The sequence below is a fragment of the Thunnus maccoyii genome, chromosome 2 (genome assembly GCF_910596095.1).
Source record: "Thunnus maccoyii chromosome 2, fThuMac1.1, whole genome shotgun sequence".
Classification (NCBI taxonomy): Eukaryota; Metazoa; Chordata; class Actinopteri; order Scombriformes; family Scombridae; genus Thunnus; species Thunnus maccoyii.
Window position 1 is genome coordinate 1,158,480 of NC_056534.1, and position 23,010 is coordinate 1,181,489.

At 41.7% G+C, this 23,010-nt stretch overlaps 1 protein-coding gene across 3 annotated transcripts; it reads left to right on the plus strand.

Annotated features, from left to right (window-relative positions):
- Positions 1–3,072: 3,072 nt before the first annotated feature.
- Positions 3,073–21,898, plus strand: LOC121907153 (heterogeneous nuclear ribonucleoprotein L-like). Of its 3 annotated transcripts, none has more exons than XM_042426560.1 (14): positions 3,073–3,436; positions 4,320–4,376; positions 10,700–10,818; positions 13,348–13,585; positions 15,407–15,492; positions 15,747–15,843; positions 16,070–16,142; positions 17,059–17,118; positions 17,208–17,461; positions 17,683–17,804; positions 18,418–18,616; positions 19,402–19,459; positions 19,601–19,699; positions 21,420–21,898. In XM_042426560.1, the coding sequence occupies exons 1-14, from the start codon at positions 3,233–3,235 to the stop codon at positions 21,473–21,475; spliced, it is 1,722 nt and encodes a 573-aa protein (XP_042282494.1). In that variant the 5' UTR covers positions 3,073–3,232; the 3' UTR covers positions 21,476–21,898. The 3 variants fall into 3 exon arrangements, with proteins under 3 accessions (XP_042282494.1, XP_042282503.1, XP_042282511.1); XM_042426569.1 differs by having other exon boundaries at positions 3,074–3,436; positions 4,356–4,376; XM_042426577.1 differs by lacking the exon at positions 4,320–4,376 and having other exon boundaries at positions 3,074–3,436.
- Positions 21,899–23,010: the final 1,112 nt, after the last annotated feature.

Genomic DNA, 23,010 nt, shown 5'->3' on the forward strand with positions numbered 1-23,010 from the left:
TCCTGCTGTAATAAACCAGGATACTGTGGCTTCCATGTGTGCAGGTGTGTCATCTACTCAGCTTATATACTAGTCAGTCAGTAAAACAAACAATATGAGGATAAATGATGTTATGATGATCAACACGCTGAAAGGGAAAGATCATGACATGTGTTTTTACTCTTATAATAACAAAAATAATAATACTAATAAAGTTGATTTATATAGCACTTATCAAAACAAGCAATTACAGAGGATAGAATATAACATTCCCACTTATCATTAAAACAAATATAAATAAACCAATAAATAAAGAGGATAGTTTTCCATTTGTGGTGATCAGACGGAGCTTCCAGACACCAAACTGTGTTCATTCTGAAACTCAGTCGGTACAGAAACAAACTTTTACCCAGTTTGGGTGAATACAGGGTTATTTACCCAAACTAAAGCTTGTTAAAATCTTCTCTTTTAAACGTACATGTCACAGTTTGTTATTGACTATTGTTGAAGAAAATCGCTCAAGTCCTTGTTCAAAGTTTGCTGTGGTGGAAGGGATGGAAACACTTTATACCGTAAGATCAAACAACTGGTAACCAAAAGGTAAGGAGGTAGGGCATTTGCATACAGGATCAAGGCAGCGTAGTAAGGGGGGGGGGGGGGGGGGGGGGGGGGGCGCTCAGGTGGGTGGGCCAAAAACAGGAGGGGCTGCATTCAGACAGGATCAAATATGTCAAATCAGCAGGGGTCAAAGGCAGGAAAGACACACAGTTGGCATCTTGTTGATCAAGGAGTTGTACCCAAATATGTATTTTCTGCTTCACTGTTAATAACTTTTGTATCTTTTGAGTGTCATCTGCACGTCATCTTGTACAAGAAACAATAAATCTGTGACAGTTTTTAGCTAAAGCTTGTTGTGTGTAACACTGGTTAAAAACGAGCAGCACCAGAGGCGACATGCTGCTTTGATGACGTAATAGGCTACTGAACTTTTTCCACATCAACTTCCTTTCAATCTCTGCCTGGCCTGCCATTGTCATAAAACTGAAATACGGTAAGAAATGCATTCCTTCTTCTCATCAGGGTGATTCCAGATCAAAATGGTAGCAGCGGTGGTGGTTCGCCAACAAGCAGCTAAAAAGGTTAGTTGAAACACTGTAACCAATCAACCAGACAACCAGTCAATGTGATATATAAATAATCAGCACTGCAGCAGAGCGACGTTTAGTCCCCCGTAGGCTTAATTTCCAAAGTACTGAGTGGGCCAATTACTCCCACTGCAAAAGCTATTTAACACTTTGTTCATGTCTAAGTCATCAGGTCCAACATGTTAGAGTAGACTTACAGTTATACAACTTTACTGACAACGTTACAACTCACAACACCTGAAATTGGGGGGACAAAAAGTCTGGTTGTATTGCGACACCAGTGGTCAAAATAACAGACAAGTTATTGAAGTTAACCTGATGATGTGTTTTGACTGCTATATTGACTTTTGATTTTTAGTGTGTATGAATATTCGGGTTTTTCATGTTCCACGTGAATGCCATATCCTATAACACTGGATAAGATCAAATTCAGGATAAGCTTACTGATACTTACTGACATCCACCCACCAACACTCGCAGCACTGAGTTTCACCAGCTGGTCATAAATCCATCAGTCAGTCTGCGTGTAAAGTCTTTTACTAACTAATGATTCACAAAATCGGTTGCACCATTAAAAGTTCATTAATGTCTCATGTAGTTAACACTTCAGAAATGAGTCAGACGGAAAGTGACCGAGCAAAAAGATCAAATAAAGTGAACTGAATCATTTGTGAATGTCGCTGTGTGCTTGTTTTATTTGTCTGTGTGTCTGCGGAAACATCCGTGTTTAATTAGAATCAGTATTGATGCAGTTCACAGTGAGATTATGCTAAGCTAACTGTCAGTAGTCTGATGTTAATGGTTTAGTAATTTAAAGTTTTTTTCTGTGGAACGTAAAGTGTCAGATATGTCGACTATTTTCAGATATTAGCATGCTAACATTAGCTTCAGCTAGCTTAGCAACAGTTCCCCCTGCAGTTGGTGGCTGTAAATATTTAGCAACAACTAGTTTTAACTTAGTGACGTGTAAATCTGAATTTAGCAACACGGATGTTCTCTTGACTGCAGGAAGTTAGCGCTTCCTGAGAGAAACCAACTGTTGTTTTTACTCTTTGATTTGTCTTGAGATTAAACCAAGGAGATATAAACTGGTTCACACTTAGCTTCAGAGGTGTTTGTAGGTAGCAGAGGCAGGTTAGCTGTTTCACCCTGTTTCCAGCCTGGAGCTTCATAATCACATATTTCTATATTTGCATATAATCAGTCTGAACTTGTCTTAGCAAGAAAGAAGTCTAAAAAAATAAAATATCAAACTTTTGTTGACCTAAACCCCATGTGCAGTCACCTCGGGGTCAACTGATGTTAAAGATGGATTCTCTGGAGGTTTATCAGACTGATAAATTGATATTTGTTTTTTAACAACATAAAACTAACAGTGTAACGTCGCCTCCTACAGTGTTCATTACAACCACAGTATGAACAAACACTCGGTAACACCTGAATGAAGACCTGACACCTTCTTAAAACTGATCTTTAAAAAAAGCCTTTTATTAATGTAGCTCAAAGTTTCATGTCTGATGTGTTTATTTTACTTTACTTTATCTTAATGGATATTTTATCTCTCTACACTTTCATTTGCTGGATTCTTTTAAATTGTGGTGCTAATTAGTCTTAATTTAGTTTTGAATGTGATGAATAGTAATGGGCCTACAATAAAAATATATTAAGATTGTATAAATAATATTAATAACAATAATACATTGAAAGAAGATTATATTCATCCTTGTTTTTATTGTTTTGTCATAAATGCTATGATTCTTTGGTTTTATGTTAACCACTTTATGTTGCATTTTTTGCATGAATTATGCTATGTAAATAAAGTTGCTTATTATAATTATTATTATTATTACGAAAATATAGACCTAAAAGATAGAAGAAGAAGAAGAAGAAGAAGAAGAAGAAGAAGAAGAAGAAGAAGAAGAAGAAGAAGAAGATATAGCAATTATAAGGTTGACCTTGACCTTCAGTCTACTTCATGCACTCGGCTCTGAAATCGTGTCAGAGTGGGAGGTCTGTGTGTTTTCCTATCTGTGGAGCTGCAGACAAACGTGTCTTCGTCTCTTCCTCCGTTTCACCCAAAATCTTCCTCTGTGCGTCCGTCGTCTGTGATGGAGGAGAAAGAAGAAAGAGGAGGAGGAGGAGGAGGAGGAGGAGGAGGAGGATACTACCGGGCAGCCAAGCGGCTGCGGACAGAGGAGCAGGCCGGCGGAGAGGAGCTGGAGGACGGGGAGGAGGAGGAGGAGAACTCCGCCGGAGAGGAGGCAGCGCGGAGCGGACACACCGAGAGCAGCAGCCGGAGGAGCCGACGGGAGGTGGGACGGTTTATATCAACTCTGCTGAGAATATAAAGTCATATATTATATATGATATATTGTAATAATCAATATGTGTCATTATAATATCACAATGAGGCAAGTTTCCGCGAAATGAAAATATAAGTGACCGGAGCAGAGGTGAAAATGAAGGATGCCTCTGCACGTTTTCAGCATTTCAAATATGTTATCAATCTTTACTTTACTGGTTTTCTTAATTCAAACTTACAGAATTATTATTATTGATAACCTGAAAACTGAACTCATCAAAACTGAGAAATGAGATAAAAGCTTTCTGATAAGCTGTTCAGCTTTATGAAGTTGTTGATGTTTGTGAGGACACAGAAGGTTCTCGTGCTCTTTCATTTGACCTTTTGAGAAGCTTTAATAGGTTTCAGACTCACGTCAGTATCTCTCAGTGGTTTTGAACAGGTTCTAGTGTTTCTTCAGTAGCTTTTAAAGGACATTTATTGAGCTAAACTGCTCTCTTAAGAAATGGATTTGAGTCACCTGTTATCGAGGGGTCCAGGAGTTTTTACTCCATCCAAAGTCTCTGTAGTATCAAAAGACTGCATGTGACTGCTGCAGCAGCATCTCCTCACTGAACATCTGCATCATCTTCGTTCCAGTGTTTGGACAGAATATGACAAACAAACAATTAAACTACACAGTTGAACTTTGCAGAGTTTCTTTTGGCTCAGTGTGATGTTACATGAGGTATCTGCTGCTTTAATGAGGTTCAACGTGGCTGTTGGGATGTTGTGGAGATGTTTGAATGTTTCTGAAGGCTGTTAAAATGTTATTCTGGTTCCTTTTTATTTCCCACTGGGTTCTGCTCCTCCGCTCGGTGAGACAATATGGTGTCTCTGTGCGGTTCTGGCAGGGACAGGAAGCGAGGCCATCTGTTTTCTCTCTACAGGAACGCCATGTTGGTCTCCAGGTTAGTTCAGACGAGACAAGTGTCACCAGTTCAGACAGAAAATAAATACAAACACCTTCTAGAGTAATAGGTACACACCACTGTTTTTACACGTTGATAAAACCCACAGTCTAGTGTTTCACTGACTTGCTTAAGCAAGAGATGCAGCTAACAGTTATTTTCATTATCATCTAATCTGCAGATTATTTTCATGATTCATCATTTTGTCCATAAAACAAAATAAAATAGTGAAAAATGCCGTTATGATTTCCCACAGTCCAATTTGACATCTTCAGATGTTTTTTTTTGTCGGACCGACAGTCAAAAAGAAACAGATATCCAGTTTACTGTCATGTATGACAAAGAAAAACATCAAATACTCACATTTAAGAAACTGCAACTAGGAAATACCAAGCGGCAACCTCCGGGGCTGTAAAATGAAGCCAAAAACTGCAGTTCCTTGAACGGCCACTTGAGGCTCCACCATGTTAAACTTTACAGCAGAAATAAACATGTTTACAGCCTGGTACAAACAACGGTTTTGGTTTTTTTATAACTCACCCGTTTAAATTTTATTAAGCCGTAAAGTTCTGCATAATGAAGGACATGGCTGCTTTGAGTGACAGGTCCGCCAGCCGCTAGGTGGCTTGTTTGAGCCATTCAGCCCACCTCTTTGCCCATTTTTGATTGGCTGGGAGTTAGGCAGCGTCACACACTGCCAAGATGGCGACGGCTGGAGCGGCTCACTTTGAGCTTCAAAACCGCTCTTCAGAAACCAACGAGTGACGTCACGGTAACTACGTCCATATTTATGTACAGTCTTTGGTAAATACGTGTTATTTTAGGACTAAGGTAACCAGGAAATATTCATATTTAAGAAGCTGGATTTTTTTCTGAAAAAAAAAAGATTAATTTAAGAGTTGACAACTAATCAACCAATCATTGCAGCTCTACAAGGGACAAAAGACTAAAACGTTGGAAACAACTGGTTTAATATTTAATAACATGTTGGATGTTAAACTATTATTACATGTTTTTTATGTAAAAATGTCATCTGTATTATCCAGTAACTAAATCTTTTTCCTCTGAAATGTAGTTGAGTAAAAGTATAAAGTAGCATGAAATGAAAATACTGACGTACCTCAGGTTTGACAGTGTAAAAGGAGGCGGCTTGTGTCTTTTATGTGTGAATGTGTCAGACGAGAGTTCAGTGACATCTGATCAAACAGTCGTCGGCCTCCTGCAGACAGAGAGCATCATGGGAAGACAGATAATGAAACGATGATGCTTTTCCTGTTGGTCAGATTGAAGCTGTTTAAACCACTTCCTGTCCCTCTCTCTGATGCTGCTAGAACTTAATGAAAAGAACTGGACGTCCAGTTAAAGTTCATCTCATGTGTCTGCACATCATTTACATTATTATTTATATATTCAGTGAGGCGACCACCTGCCGCCGCAGTGGATTATTCAGAACGACGGCGTGTTCGCTCGCTCGCCGTACTTCAGCCGACATCAAAGCACCTTTGATTTTCAGGGTTTTATGGTTATAATAGAGAGACGAGATCAAACAGGAAGCTCCGCAGGTCTGTTTGTCAAAAACTGAACCCAAATACAAAGTCCTTCCTGACTACAAACTGAAGTCGGCGCAGCGCTGCCTGGATCATGTTTCTGTTAACATACTGAACAATATTTCATCTGTTTTACACCTAAATATCTGATCTCATGTTGTTGATCCATTATATATCAGCAGCTCTACTATATATTATATATATATTCTTCACAGTGAAGTCAGATGAAAGTCTGTGATTAGCTACAGACGTCATTGATGGACTTTGGACCCTGACAGGAGAGATAATGACTGGATGGTGAAGGTCGACCTGGTCTGTCCAGGTGTCCACAGCTAAACATCTCCACAATTGTTCTGACCCCATGACCTTTCTGCCAGCACCACCACCACCACCAGTTAAGACTCTGAGAAAAGATAAATCATCACGTCGGGAGTCAACGAAACATCAGACGTTAACACATATTGTTGTTGTGTTCGTTACTTGTTTCTGAAGAAAACATCGAGTTTAACCACAGCGTTGTCACATCACAAAGCGTATTTATTTTCCTACAGTGATGTGTAATAGTTTCAGTTCAGCTGATCAGAAAATATTTCTACGTTCTGTTGTCTGACAACAGAAACAGAGTTCTGAAAAATATCAGACGATGTCACAAAATAACGATTCGGTTCGTCTCTGTCGTCACCGGATGTTGGCTGTGATGCAGTTTTGTTGTTTTCCAACTGAAAAGAGGACGAAGAAGAAGAAGAGATGTAGCGGTTGTGTGTTTTCTCTGTGGGCAGCAGGCTGTTAAACCACCTGCCAACACTCTGCAGACGCAAGTTGTTTTCACACAGAAAAATGTTGCTTTAAAAGTTAAAATGACGACGTCTATAATGTATAATGAGGTCACACGCAGAGTTTAGTGCTGCATCTGCTGAACTCCTTTAGACAAAAACAATATTGTCTCATCGTGTTGTTCTCTCCTGTGAATCAGACTGAGGGTTGATGAGCTTTATAAATGATGTATCCTGCTGCCTCGTTAGCCTCGTTAGCCTCGTTAGCTCAGCTGCTGACCGAGCTAATGCTCACTTTCAGATAGGAAAGAGAAGAAGAAGAGGAGGTGAGGAAGACAGAGGGAGGAGGAGGGAGGGAGGGATGAAGAGGGAGGAGGAGAGGATGAGCTGAGGTCACAGAGTCAGACAGGAAGGAAGCAGCACACACACACAAACACACAAACACACACACACACCACACACCGCACACACGCCAAATAAAGACACACACACTCACCAAAAAGGCAGAGGCTTGGTCTCCATGGTGATTGGGCCCTGTGTGTGTATGTGTGTGTGTGTGTGTGTGTGTGTGTGCGTGTGTGTGTTTGGATTAGAGCTGCACCTCTTCCTGATGCTGTCACATGGATACAACAGCTGGTAACCATGGTAACCATATCACTTTTACCCAACACAAATGAAAATCTGTGTTGCTTCATTGTTGTCGACTCACTGAGTACAACAGTAACAGCTCTCCTCCTCTTCCTCAACATCCGCCTGCCTCCCGCTCGGCGTTGCTACGGTAACCGAGCCAAGCGTAGGCACAGTCGAGTGAGCTCTCGACTACTCGGCGCATGAAACTATTTATCTTTCTTCTGAGAGATAAGAGATACAAAGAGCTTCAGAGAACTAGATTTAAATTATTAATTACATTAAAATTAAAATATCAGTGTTTCTTAGTGAATTTATTTAATTCAATATATTTAATTTATTTAATCAGCCACCAGGCTCCTTTAAAGTAACCTTCATTCAATCTTCTGCTTTTTAAAACTGAAGGTTTTAGTTTGCGGCGATGCAACAAAGACAAAGTGTTCTCCCAGTAATTTACTGGGAACTATGTGTGAAAGACGCTGTGAGTCAGATCGAGTTTGTCTACAAGTCGACGCCTCTGCACCGCTGCCTGCCTGCCGGGCAGCTGATAGCCAATCAGAGCATGTTTCCTGCAGACGCCTGAACCCGCAGCCTCGACCTGCTGCAAGAAAACAGGTCAGCCTGCAAAAAAACCCCAATGCGTGCTCAACCTCTTCCTGAGAATAACAGGTTCACACGTTCTTTTTTGGGTTTTTTTACATAACCGGCAAGATTTTTTCTCACCTACAGTCCTCTTTGTACTCTGATGCTCCACTGGAGATCAATACAGTTTCATCTCAGCTTATCGTCGTTACTCTAAACTTCTTCTGCCACAAGTTGGAGAACAAAACTGAACAAATCTCCGTCCTGTCGTAGTATTAAAGTCTGAACGTCTCTCATGTTTCAGTCTAAGCAGCCAACCAGAGTTTTAGCTTCACTGTGGAGAGTTAAGTTAAAAGAGAGATGGAGGGGGGGGGGGGGGGGGGGGGGGCAGGAGGTCTCTGTGTGTCTCATGTTTTCATCACTATCTGCTTCCTGTCCTGACTTCTTTGATCTTGTTTTTTTTACGTCAGAGGTAAATGTGTGTGTGTGTGTGTGTGTGTGTGTGCACTAGTTTTTCTATCTTTATGTGGTCGAAACACCAGCAGCTCACAGCGTGGGTCACAAATACATGTCACACCTGCTGCTCACAGTCCATACTGTGGGGAGGGGGGGGGTCATGACCTTCCAAAATACAGAACTGTGCAAAAGTTTTAGCCACTAAAATAGTAGTAGTAGAATAGTTTTTATTGATCAATTAACAATAAAAATAACAAAGTAACAAAGTTGAGTAAACAGCAGAAAGTAAATCAGTATTGGTCTTTAAAACAGCAGCAGTTCTTCTCAGTGTTCCTGCATCTTCTTCTTCAGCTGCTTCTGTCTCTTCATGTTAATCCCAGACTGACTCCATGATGTTTCCTGGAGTTTTTTGTGCTTTCTCATCTCGCAGGAAATCCTGGGATGCAGGCCGAGCCTTCACGGTCCTGTTGGCATCCTTCCCTGGTTATTGCTTCTTATACTTGTTGTTATTGTTATGATTGTTGTTCTTCTGTCCACCCCTCCTCCTCCTTTCCCTCTCTCTTTCTCTCTCTCAACCCAACCGGTCAAAGCAGATGGCCGCCCACCAAGAGCCGGGGTCTGCTTGAGGTTTCTACCCGTTAAAGGAGAGTTTTTCCTCCATGAGTGCTGCTCATGGGGGGAATTGTTGGGTCTCTGTAAATGAAAGAGTACGGTCTTGACCTGCTCTATGTGAAAAGTGCCTTGAGATGACTTTTGTTGTGATTTAGCGCTATATAAATAAAAACTGATTGACTGACTGATGGATGTTGAGATCAGAGACTGAAGATGCTTCTTCATTTGTGCTCGTTGTCCTGCTGCAGAATCTAAACATCTAAAGGGACTAAAACTTTTGCGCACTTCTTTATGTGAGATATGGAAATTTGTAATTGACACGACATCAGATCCTCAGACAGCTGATTCGTTCTCTTCATCGTTCTCTGAGCTCATGTTGACCTCTGATCCGCCAGTTGATCACTCGCATCTCGACACAAATAAAACACAATCTAGCCATGTGTAGATCAATAACCAGTTGCTGTTGTTGATCTCAAATGAAATATCGGCATCGGCCATTTCTGACAATTATGAGAGGTCGATTTGTCGCCTTCTCCTCCGCCGCCTGACTGTGCTTCCCCCACGGACTGTTTCACCCTGATGGTCCCGGTGTTTCCTTCGCAGGCTCCACTTCACTCAGCTGCCCGTCAGACCCGCTGCTTCTTCTACACTTTAACTTCAATAACAAACTGTGGCTCAGTGCTCCGGTTGGATCCACATGCAGAACTGAGGCTAACGTTAGCTGGGAGGCTAGCTGGCTGTGCTTCCTTCTGGTCATGCTGTGGCTATAACGCTCCGCTAGCCTCCCAGCTAACGTTAGCCCCGGCTCTTCAGGTGGATCCAACCGGAGCACCGAGCACCGGTTAGTTATTCAGGTTAAAACGGGAAGAAGCAGCGGGTCTGACGGGCAGCTGAGTGAAGTGCAGCCTGCGGAGGAAACACCGGGACCGTCAGGGTGAAACAGTCCGTAGAGGAGCTGCTAAGTTCGGCTGCACAGATAGGAAACATCTCGGCTGACAGGATGTACCACTCTGTTCTTGCCACCTTCTGCTCCGGAGTGTGGACCAGAGATTAAATCCTACATTAATCCTGTCTGTCTAATGAACTCAATGAAAACTCTGCTGCTGCTCCCACTTGGCAGGTTCATTAAAGTTTTAAGGCTTCCTAAATTTTTCCTTCATATATTGTCTTTTTTGATCATACTTAGTACAATCTATGCTTGCATAATAGTCTCCTCAGCCAAAAATATGCGTATATATCGGTATTGGCATCGGCAGTCGGCCACAGTGAGTTGGAAATATCGGCATATCGGATATCGACAAAAAATCCAATATCGTGCATCCTTAGTTAGCCCAAGTGTGCAGTGCTCGGTGTTCCCAGTAAGCTAACGTTAGCTTCGGTCCGAGGTAGCGGAACGTGTTTTTAGAGCGTGAAAGGCAACACTCCTCCGCAAGCCTTATTTGGAAGGTCCTGGATCCAAATGGAAAAGATGGCGCCAACCAGAAGCCGCAACTCAATGAAACCAACGAATGACATCACACCTCGCTACATCCAGCTTTATATACAGTCTGTGGTTGATAGAGAAATACTCCGTGTTTGATCACTGCAGACACACTGATCCATCATGATTATAATTTAATGGCCTGAACTTAAGCTTCGGTGAAGGTGTAGATAGAGAGAGTTCCACCTCATCCATTTAGTTTTCCCTCAGTGTCTGAGTTTGTGTTTTACTGTCCTCTCTCTGCAGGACGGCGTGGAGGACAGTCACCGGATCCTCCCGTCTCCAGTCGTCCACGTCCGAGGGCTCTGCGACGCCGTGGTGGAGGCCGACCTGGTGGAGGCGCTCGACAAGTTCGGCAACATCTGGTAACACTTAACCTTTAAATAACGTCCGTACATGTATCTTTACTGGGTTTTTTTTATGATTGGTTCCCCGCACGGTTCAACAATGAGTCCACATATTGAACTTTACCAAAAGACAGCAGCTCATTTTACACACAAAAGCGAAATCCTTCCAGCAGACACAAACACAACAGAGATAAAAACACTAACAGCAGGCAGCACAGGAGGATCTTTTATTACATCACTGTTTTATTGTGTGTTTGTAGTTTTTAATGGTGGTGGTGTGACATCATGATTGACAGCTGTGACAGCCGCTCTCAAATCTCTGTCATTGGGCCCATAGAGCGAGCGCGCTAGTGGCTTCCGCCCGCTACTTCCGGTTTAGCCCTCCGGCTAACTTGAATGGGGAAAAAACAGTTCAATCGTGCGGCTCTTTTAGGCTTTCGAAATGTAATCGGACCGAACGGATCAAATTCCGATAGTGAGGTGAGTCGTGTCGCGGGGGTTGTGATGCTCAAAAAAATTGATCTGCTGATTTACGGACGTCTCTTTCACAATGTAAGTCAATGCGAAAAAGTCTTTTTGGGCCCAATAGCATCACGTGACGTTGTAATTACACGGTTTGGCCGCTATGTCAAATTAGCCTCACAACCCGGCGCTGTACCTGGAGGCTTTGGCGGGACAGCTGAGGGGGGGGGGGGGGGTCGTCTTCCCACCGCCCAACTCTACTGCAAGATATTTTGGCTTCACTTTTGCATAGCGGCAGGAAGTTGAGATGCGTCATCCATCTTTATATACAGTCCACGGTCAAACTCACGATTAGTGAGATTAGTGATGTGCAGTGTTGAGTCTGTAGGTGGCTGCTGGCTGTCGAACTGCTGTCAAACAGTTTAATCTCTAACCGCTTTATGATTCATAAGTTATTGTTTCAAATGATGTTTTATTAAATCATCATCACATCATAGTTTCCTGACTACCAGGCTGACTCATCAGTATCAGTTTCATGTCAGTGATAGAAACATTAACAGTGTCAGACTGTTGCAGGTTGCTGCAGTATCTGTTAAATCTGTGTGTGTGTGAGTGTGTGTGCGGATGTGTGTGTGTGTGTGGGTGTGTCACGTTTGCTGAAAACAGTCATTACAGTGACCGTTTCATCACATCTGTTTAATGTGTTGAACAAATCATTGAAATAGCTGCTAAAATCCTGACGTTTAGTGATGATATGTTGAAGAACTGTGTTTAAAAAGAAGCCAGAGGATCAAAAAGTATGAAACTTTATTCATAAGATTACATGAACCATGACCGAAATGTGACTGGTGTTTGTAACATTTGTCATGCTGACTCATAAATATATCTGCTGTCTATGGAAATGTATTAATATCATTACATTCAGCCGAAGAGTGTTTGACTGAGTTATAGTCTAACATGTTGCAGGTTTAATATTGTTGCCATTTTGCTCTAAATTGATAATTTGGAAGAAAACTTGGTGGGAATACTCTGAATGAGGTTTCTGTCGACCGTAACAAGTTTCATATCAGTAATAGAATCATAAATTCAGTTATATATATATATATATAGTCCAAGCTGCAGCCAATCAGAGACTGCGCTTGAAAAAGTTTATTAATCAACATTTAGAGAATGGATTGAAAATAACAATCCATTTATTGCTTTTCTCAGTTTCATATAATTTTAGATTGACTCATTTTGATGAGATTGAAGCAGTTTGCTCGGCCAGATTAAATTGTTTTGGGGCTAAATTTACCGTCGGGCCCCTGTTGCCTCCAAATTCACATTACGTACAGAACACACCTGCATCAGGTTTTCAATATGTCAGTTAGTTTGTGGTGGAAAAAGCATCATGTTAGCTAAATATTTACTAAAAAGTTTTTAAAAAGGTGTACTTCTGGTGATTTTCTATATTTGTCTTCATGTTTGAATCCAAACCAACAATGAACTGATCTACTAACAAGTATTTTGTGTGTATCAAAGCTGATATATCTTTATTAAAAACACAGCAGTGAGTCACACCGCTGCTCTGGGTCACATGTTCCTTCATCATGAAGAGTTTGGTCACGTTAGTTTGTTTAGAAACGGCTCCAAAGACTAATAACAGCATCACGTTTTCAGTCTCTGGAGAGTAGTTCTGTGTAAGGCAGACGCTACTGAGCATGTGCAGGAACACAGTTCTGTTTACAGCTTCGCTCACTCGTTGTGCTGCAGATCATAACCTCTGGACTTTGTGCTACATTATAAATTTCTCAATGTACACAGAACTACTAAAACGCGATCGCTGTTATTAGTCTTTAGTTATTAGTCAAACTCTTCATGATGAAGGAACATGTCAACCAGTGCAGCGATGTGGCTCGATGTGTTTTTAATAGCTTTAATAGAGGTCATATAAATACCAAACTGTAAAAACAGTTCACCCAACGCTATAAACAAAACTAACAGCAGCTTCAACCTGAAGCTCATCTTATACAAAGAAAAAGCGTCTTTCCACCTGAGTGAAGCCCCGCCTCCTCTCACCTCCACACCTGTCCACTCTGTTGGCAGCTACGTGATGATGATGCCGTTTAAGCGGCAGGCCCTGGTGGAGTTTGACAGCGTGGAAAGCGCAGAGCGCTGCGTGGCGTGTGGAACCCAAGAGGCCGTCTACATCGCCGAGCAGCAGGCCTTCTTCAACTTCTCCACCAGCCAGAGGATCACCAGGCCCACCAACGCAGACGACCCCACCAGCGGAAACAAGGTTCTGCTGCTGTCCATCCAGAACCCGCTGTACCCCATCACCACCGTAAGTCCAGCAGAACCTCCTCCACCTCACCTCCCTTTAGTGGAACAAACTCCCTCTAGCTCAGTTGATCCTCCTTTACCTGAACTTTCTTTACCCTTCATGGTCCTCCTCTGTCAGACCTTCTCTACCAGCCCTAGAACCATCTTTCTCTCTGAAAAAGTCATCTATCTTATCTAAAAATCGTCTCCACTCCACCTGGAGTCTTCTATCCTTCCATGGTGTTTTAACACATGCACTTTTTAGTCCGGTTACATCAGATTCTCCTCGGTACGATTTGTTTGGGCAGATCTGAACACAGCAGTTGACTCGGCTGCAGACTAAAATAACCACAGAGACCCTTTACAGGGAGTGGTCTCAGTCCAGTCACAAGTGAACTCTGGAGTGGTTTGTTTGGTGGGAACGTGATCTGACCTCAATCTGACCCGACTACAAGGCGTACGTAATGAGTGAATTTAACAGTTGCTAACAACAAGCCGGATAATGAACCAGAGAATGAACTGAGGTCCGACCTGGACAAATACAACGTAGTACAGTTACCATGAATATGATACATACTGTTTATTTACAGTAATTACATGGACAAACACACTTCCATCTGATAGTCAGATGGAGTTATATTAAGTCGAGTGAACTACTCAAGTTTTTCAGAAAACTGGTTCTTGATTTAGTTTCATTTATACAGCGTAGTACGTTGTATTTGGCCAGTGGCACATATGTGCCTAGAACGATGACGTTTTCACTGAGCATGTTTGGGGCCACTGGACCTTCTTTCTGTGTTTATGAACTTTCATTACGTCTTTTACCTTTTTGGATCCAAACCTTCCACTTCCTCAACTGGCTTTACATAGATAACAAATTGGCAAAAAGAAGTTACACACAACAACAACCAGTGGTGGAAAGTAACTAAGTACATTTACTTTAGCACAGTTTAGAGGTACTTGTACTTTACTTGAGTATTTCCATGTGATGCTACTTTCTACATTTCAGAGGGAAATATTGTACTTTCTACTCCACTACATTTATTTGACAGCTTTAGTTACTTTTCAGATGAAGATTTGACACAATGGATAATATAACAAGCTTTTAAAATACAACACATTGTTAAAGATGAAACCAGTGGTTTCCAACCTTTTTGGCTTTTGACGTCTTACAAAAAGCAGTGTGTAGTCGGGGTCACATTTCACATGTCTATGAGTTGTTAACAGCTCCACCAAATAGTGATTTTTCCCTCTAAACTTCTCACATGCTTTCATTTCAATAAATGTTCAAATGATCCAATATTTCAGCAAAAATCAAAGATTAGAGAAAAAGTCCAAAAACTGAAAACAGATTTGTGTATCAGAACTTTGTTTTTTCTTCTTTCCTCTCCCATTAATCATCTCACCACCCCTCAGATTTATCTGCTGACCCTTAGGAGGGGCCCGACCCCTAGGTTGGGAACCACTGGACTAACTGTATATAAAGTAGGGCTGGGTGATGTGACCAAGGGCTCCTATCCCGAATTGGTACATTTTAATTCAAAGAATAAATAGTTGGCCCGTTGCTGTATTGGTACTTTTACTGCAGTGAAGGATCTCAGTGCTTCTTCCACTGCTGACAACAACAACAACAACAACAACAACAACAACAACAACAGAGCAGCAAGAAAGACGCAGTGGACTGAGAGCTGAGCGTTAGTGAAAGAGTTGAGCCCACTCCTCTTCCTGAATCTCCTGAACCCTAAAACAACCTTCTCTAAGCTATAACGAACCTCGTTTATAGGATTTGATAGCTGTTGTTGTTTGACATGCTTGTCAGTCGTCTCTGTGTTCTCTCCGCCAGGATGTTCTGTACACCGTCTGCAACCCGGTCGGTAACGTCCAGCGTATCGTCATCTTCAAACGCAGCGGCATCCAGGCCATGGTGGAATATCCTGACTGTGTTTGTGTTTGAAGTGTTTCACAGATCAGCTGAGACTCACTTCATTCATTCATTTAACTCCTGTAGAGCTGCTGCACATAAAACAAACTAAGAGAACTGAATCTGTTGAAACCTGTAAAAGTTTTAAAGATGGAAAATAAGATTTACTGAATCTGAGAATAGATCTTGTTGAGGATTTCGTTGGACTTGTTTCTCTCCTCTGATTGGCTGGTTGATAGTCTTCCTTAACGAGCTCGTTAACATTTGAGTCAGTGGGGGATGCTCAGAAGGCCAAGCTGGCTCTGAATGGAGCCGACATCTACGCCGGCTGCTGCACGCTGAAGATCGAATACGCTCGGGTAAACACACACACACACACACACATATTGTATTTCTATACTTATGAGGACCCTGGTCGACATACCTATCCCCACCCTCTCCCTTAACTGAAACTAAACTTCTGAACCTTCAAAACAGTGCTCTCAATAAACACACACTCACGTGCATGCACACATACACACTCTCAGACTCATGCACACGCACACAGACCCACCCAGAGGTGCTGTGCTCTGTCGCCCCCTGCAGCCCAACAGACTGAACGTCGTCCGCAACGACAACACCAGCTGGGATTACACCAAACCTTTCCTCCTGCACCGAGGTAGGACACCACCTTTCATAACTGCTCACACACACACACACACACACACACACACACACACACACACACACACACAAACCTGGTTTGTAGATACTTCAGTAGAAGTTGGTGTTGTTGTAGAATTGTTAAAATTTTGGGGTTTTGGACTGTTAGAAACACTGTTAGACACAACAAATTGACAAAATAATCTGCAGATTAATCAATAAAGAAAATATTCATTTGTCGCAGCCCCAATGAACAGTATTGATTCTTGTAGTGGTGCATCGATCGATCTGCCACCGATCGAAACCGGACGATTTAATGCCTCATCGGCTCAGACTGGAACCAGCAGGTCTCTCTGACTATAAAGCTGATTGTATCAGCCGATCTGGCATCGCACTAGTGAGAACATCAGATTATGTGACCTCACACTGATTATACTCAAAATCTCTGTATATATGAATTTCTCCACCGTCGGGTTTCGACCTCCTCCATCACATTTTCCATCGTTTGAGCTTTGATTGCTGTTTTTTTTTTAATGACGTCATCTTGTTGTGTCCTCTTCTTCTGCAACGGTTTAATAGCACCAGCTGTAAAATTAGCGCCACCTGCTGTTTGTCTGCTAATATTCACACAACAGGAGTGAATTGGAAAAAAAAATTCACTACATTTTCTTTTGTACATTTTCTGGAAATTCAATTAAAATGTGCTCGTACATTTGGAAGGTAAACCTGACCGCTGACTGTGACGCAGCTGGTTTGAAGGTGAAGCAGAGTCGGCCTGCTGAAGGAGGCTGAAAATAGATTTTCCTGCTGAGGAGGATTATCAGTTTCACCTCCCACTGCTCTGCCTGTATTTGGGTGTGACTCTGCTAACCTGCTAACATCAAACCAAAACTCTGTGTGTGTGTGTGTGTGTGTGTGTGTGTGTGTTGCAGAGCGGGGTAAAGGGAGGCAGCGTCAGGCCATCCTCGGAGAGCATCCATCCAACGGCTACGGTACCGTCTGCCTGTCTGTCTGTCTGGTCTGTTTCTGTCCGTCCAGCATGTCTGTCTCCTCTCCTCCAGCTGTGTCATTATGTCTGCAGGCCCACACTGCCCCCTGCTGCCTCTGCCTACGAACAGCAGGTACAGGAGGAGCAGCCAGGAGGTGCAGGACATGATCTCCTATCCACTGCTCCTCCACCACAAGAGCGCCTCCTCCTCCTCCTCCTCCTCCTCCTCCTCCCTCCTGGGCCATGCCACTTCCAGCTCCGTTGCCATGGTGAGCAGCCTGCATCCCGTCCAGATGAACTGCAGCCGCATCTTCAATCTCTTCTGTCTCTACGGCAACGTGGAGAAGGTGTGTCGTCCCTCCTCATCCTCAGAGTTCAGAGCGACTGCTGTGTTTTAAGTTTGTGTTTTGTTTTTGTGTATAAATGCTGTGTGGAGTTATCGTCTGCCACCTGTCAATCATCTGGAAATAATCCCTCAAAAAACTCAACTTTCACATCCAAATTCCATCCAAAGCAACGACCTGTGAGTCACCTGCTGCGACCTCTGATCTGATGTTTGTGTTTGCAGGTGAAGTTCATGAAGAGCGTTCCCGGCACGGCGTTGGTGGAGATGGGAGATGAATACGCTGTGGACCGAGCTGTGACTCACCTCAACGGCATCAAGGTGTTCGGCAAGAAACTGAACGTTTGGTAAGCGCTTTAATGCTCGGACAACATTTAGGAAACGCTACGTAAGATCTTAGTTTTAATAGATTTTAATGACCACTGTCACCTTTCCTTTAGCACCACCATGAGAACAAAACCTCAACTTCTACTACTACAACAAAATACTCAACAAACATTTGTTCATACATGGTTCACACAACACATAAAACATGAAATATGTAAACTCCATGAAAATGCAAGTCCAGTTTGTATCAAGGCAGAATAATTACCAGTTCAATACTTTTCTATATATCTGGTTTTAATAAGGTCTGAACAAAAGAAAAAAATATTTGAAGGAAAGAAATTGGCTAATTTTGCAACAATTATCATTATTATTTGTACACATACAACAGTGGAGTCTTATGTCTGCAAACACCCAAAGCCAATATTACTGTAATACAGCGACACATATAGATATTGAGCTATGATGTGATATTGTCAGATGCTAGTTGACTAGTTGACTGTTTTTTCCTTTTGCTTCATAACAAACTCCTGCATTTTCATAGTTTTTTTGTCATGCTGTACAACAAAATATCATAAATCTAAGTTTGTTTTCATTCCATTTTTCTGTGTTTACATGGTTCTCTTTACCCCTCAGTGTGTCCAAGCAGCAGGCGGTGATTCCCAGTCAGGTGTTTGAGCTGCCGGACGGCAGCAGCAGCTACCAGGACTTCAGTCTGACCAGAAATAACCGTTTCAGCAGCGCGCAGAGCGGCAGGAACATCATCCAGCCGCCCGCCGCCGTCCTGCACTTCTACAACGCCCCGCCCACCCTCAGCGAACACCAGCTGCACAAGGTGAGGTCACATCTAAATTAGATTATAGTCAGGTTTAGTTGGGTTGAGTTTGGAGACTGAGAAAGCTTTCTGAAGAGTTGTAAACTGAGAAGGGGAAGGGACCGAGTTAGGAGCCCTGTGGGACACCGTTAGAGATGAGAATCATCACAGTTCTCTTTCTCTGCTTATTTCTCTGCATTAAGGCAAATGTTATCGTTTTAAATGTCTGAGCTTTGGCTCATTTTTGGCTTCTCAACAGAAAAACTGTGCAGTACCTTCAAATGGATCATAAATGTTCACAGAATCAGTTTTTCTCTTCAGTTCCTTTCAACACAAAACAGTCCCTACTGCATTACTATAAAGAACGTAAAGGTCACTAAACATTTACCGTCATGTGTTATCGATCCACTGAAATATTTACCTAAAGTCTGCTGGCATAAGCTAACATTTGCCAACATAATAAACAATGTGTCATTGCTTCTGAATTAAACTTTTCATTTGTAAAAGAAATTGTGTGGCATAGTCTCGCTTAAAAGGAGTAGATGTAAAGCTTATATGAGGTTTCATCAGTCTGAGTTAGTCATATCAAGTGGATATCTGACACATTTACAGTCTTTTTAGCATCAAATTCCCTCTTTGTGTTTCCTGTTGAGCTGCGGTGGAAGTATAAACTTAAGACACACTTGAAAAATTGTGAACTCGTCCTTTAAGCATCAATAACTTGAAAACCTGGACTTATTTTAATTGTTCTTATTTTAGTTCAGATGAGTTAAAAACAGTCTACCTCTCCTCCTTTCTCTCTGCAGCTCTGTACTGAACACAGCGCTCCCGCCTTCACCAAATTCAAGATCTTCGACGCCAAACGTGAGTCTAACCAATCACGCGGCTCGGCTCCGCAGTGTGATCAGGACTGAAATACGGAGCCATCATTCAACTTTTATTTACTGTCTTCTCTTTCTTCTTCCTGTCTGTCTCTCCTCTTCGTCCTCCTCTTCATCGCTGCAGCCAGCTCTAAGACTCTGTCGGGTCTGTTGGAGTTTGACAGTAAGACTGAAGCGGTGGAGACTCTGACTGTTCTCAACCACCACCAGATCAGAATACCCAGTAAGTAGCCAACGGACGCTGACGCACTGTTTACATTACACACAACCAATCAGGTGGCGTGTGGGCATTGATCAATCAAACCAAGTCAAACTGTGTGGATCTTTATGTAAAACACCTTTACATATAAAACAGTGTCCACAGGATATAGAAAAATGTAATAATCATGCTGTTAAAGGAAACAAACAAAGGTGTTTGCAGGTGGACTTTGTTACCTTTGGACGGAGCCAGGCTAGTTGGTTCCCCCTGTTTCTAGTCGTTATGCTAAGCTAAGCTAGGCTAATTTCCTCTCAGCTCCAGCTACTTAACGTACAGACCTGAGATTATATCCATCCTCTCATCTCACTCTCGGCAAAATGCAGTTTGGTGGTGCATTCAAAGATGCTTCAGTGTCTTAGATTTTAGAGTCAGCTTCTGCGAAGCATTGCATGTGTTCCTAAAATTACTAAATTTATATAGCACTTTTATCCAAAGCACTGTTTCTGCTGTTCATTCACACCAAGCCACCATGCAAGGCTATACATCTATATATTTATAACTCCACAGTCTGATCTATACAGTAACAGTGTTGGTCGTGGCTCGTAGTGATGAACCTACAGAGAATCATCAGAGACTCTGCAGCTCCTCTCGGCTTTACGGAGCTTTATAGTGAGTTTCAGCTCATTGTTTATCTGTCCGGCTGCAACTTTACTGTTCTGGTTCACTCTCAGCGTCTCATAGTGTCGTTTTCAGAGAGAAAAAGCTGTAAAAAGCCGCTGTACACTACCTGCTCAGCACCAAACAGACACAGTTAGCTGTAGACTAGCTGGTGAACATAGTGGAGCATTTAGCAGCTAAAGAGCCAGATATTTCCCTCAGGAGTTGGTAGAGAGTAAAAACAAGAGCTAAAAGAGAGTGAATATTGGACTTACATTCACCAGGTGGACAGAAACACGACTCCACATGAATGATAATGTTGCTCCGTAACTGCTGAATATGGAAATAAGAAACTGTTTTCTAACAAGTTCAACATATCAACTGAAAAGCTGATGATGAGTCAGAGTTGTGTTCACTACTTGTTTCTGATGGAAACTAGTGGACAGTGTAAAAATCATGCTGCTGCAGATGACGTCACCTGACCAGGTCACTATCTTTATCACTGTCTTTACTGTCAGCATCTCTTCACTCAGCAGACGTATTTTTTCCCAACTGATAATAAGTGAGTCACTTCCTGCTTTCACCACTAGATGTCAGGCTTCACACGGATCCAGTACGTTCCTTAAAGGTTTTTTTTAACAAAAGCTAAACTTAGATCACCAGTTAGACCAGTTTTAAGTGTCACTTTTAGGATTGATTTTAAGTTTTGACTTTTGAAACACGATGCATCACCTGGTCAGGTTCCTGTGTGTATTTAAAGGAGTTATTGACCTCTGACCTCTGGGTGACAGGCGGGGAGACTCACCACCATACTAACGAGGAGCAACAACAGGCCTTCAGGACCAAACAGCCTCACACAAAGTCACATCTTTAAAAAACATGTTGAAACTCATTTGTTTTCTCTTGCTCTTTAATATTTCGTCTCTTTAAAAAGTGCTTCATAAATGTTTCTTTTTCTTGTTTAATGTCTTTAAATAGATTATTTTTGGAGTTATGTTTTGTTTTTTTGTACTGAAAGCCTTCACACACACAGTCAGCAGTGTTTACTTCAGTGTGAATGAACTCGTTCTCCGTCTGTCGCCCTCAGACAGCTCCAACCCTTTCACCCTGAAGCTCTGCTTCTCCACCTCCTCCCACCTGTGACCTGAGAGCAGCGTCCCGGTCCTCCAGAGAGGACGTCCGTTCAGCACAAAGACGAAAAGGACAAAAGTTTATTTGACTCGGTATGGAGCAGGAAGTGTTGTGATGAGGCGCTCTGAAGAAGAACTAAACGCTCGACGTGGATTGAAACACTTTTGTTTTCTTTCTTCCTGAATGATGTCAGCAGCTCGACAGTTGCATTTAATCACACATGAGAAGTGGAATCTTTGTTTCAGTAAATATCATATTATTGTCCACATGAAGATAAAGATGTTGTACTGTTTTAGGACGCTTTTATTTTTGTAACTCAGGGAGGAATCATTAAAAACTGTCAACCAATCAGATACCAGCTACAAAGAGACAGACAGAGATTTTATGAACAATGCTAAAATATTTTTCTTTTGTTTATATTTTATGTTTGTTATGTTTAGTATTTATTTCACTGAATTTGGAATCATTTAGTTTGATTTTATTTTTATTGTTTTTTTTGATGCAGTTTCAGGTTGTTTTTTTTTTTACATTTTTTTGCTTCAATTACACATTTTTAGATTTTTAAATTTTAAAATTGTTCATTTTTTTGTTTGTTCTGTGTTGAGATTGTTGGTAAACGGAAAGGTCAGTGTTGCTTTCATCATTGTTTGAAACTGAATGTCTGAGTTTCCTCCACAGCTGAGTTTTTGTTTGTGACTGTTGTTTTTTATAAGACGTCGACTGTGATTTACTGACAAACTGACAAATATCATCACTGCTTCTAGACATTATTAATGTCCTGGTGTTGAACCCATATTTACAGAATATTTTCATTTTGAGAATAAAATCATTTTATTTCTAGTTGTTTGGAAATCTTAAGTAGCAATAATTTGTGTTTGGTTAATTAGTTAATTAATGAACACAGTTTAAAACATGTTGCAGGTCTTCGCTATGAAAACAATCATGTGAGTGTTGATGAAAGCTTCACAATATCAAAGAGCAAGATAACATTCAAAGCTAATTTTAACACGTTAGCATGCTATCTGGCACTTTATCTGAATAATCCACCGAACATGTTAAACAGTTTTCACAGGAACTATTTCTCCTGCTGTTATTCAGAATAACTTGGAAAGACGTGTAGCTGTTTCAGTAGATAAGAGTTTCAAATCCGCACAAACTGTTACAGAGACAAAGAAAACCAAAACTGTCTGGATTGATGCCACTAGAGGGAAACAACGTCTGTGTGTGTGTGTGAGACTGTATTTTTTGATGAACCGACCCTTTAAATAATATCTTGAGCGCTGATTTACTGTTAAACAGAACCATGTCTATGTTGATAGTAATAAACCACATGAAGGATGAGACTGTCGTGGGATCAGCGGTGTGTTCGTCCTCTCTGTCTCCGTCTGTTAAAAGACTCAACTTGACATATTGTTCATTAAAATGTTTAGAAGTTGTCTGCTGGTTATTTGTCTCTGATTGTAAAAACACTCAGATCTGCAGCTGTGCTTCTAGATGCACCATCAGTTTTTATTTCATCATTTATCCCTGAATAAGTAGGATAGCAT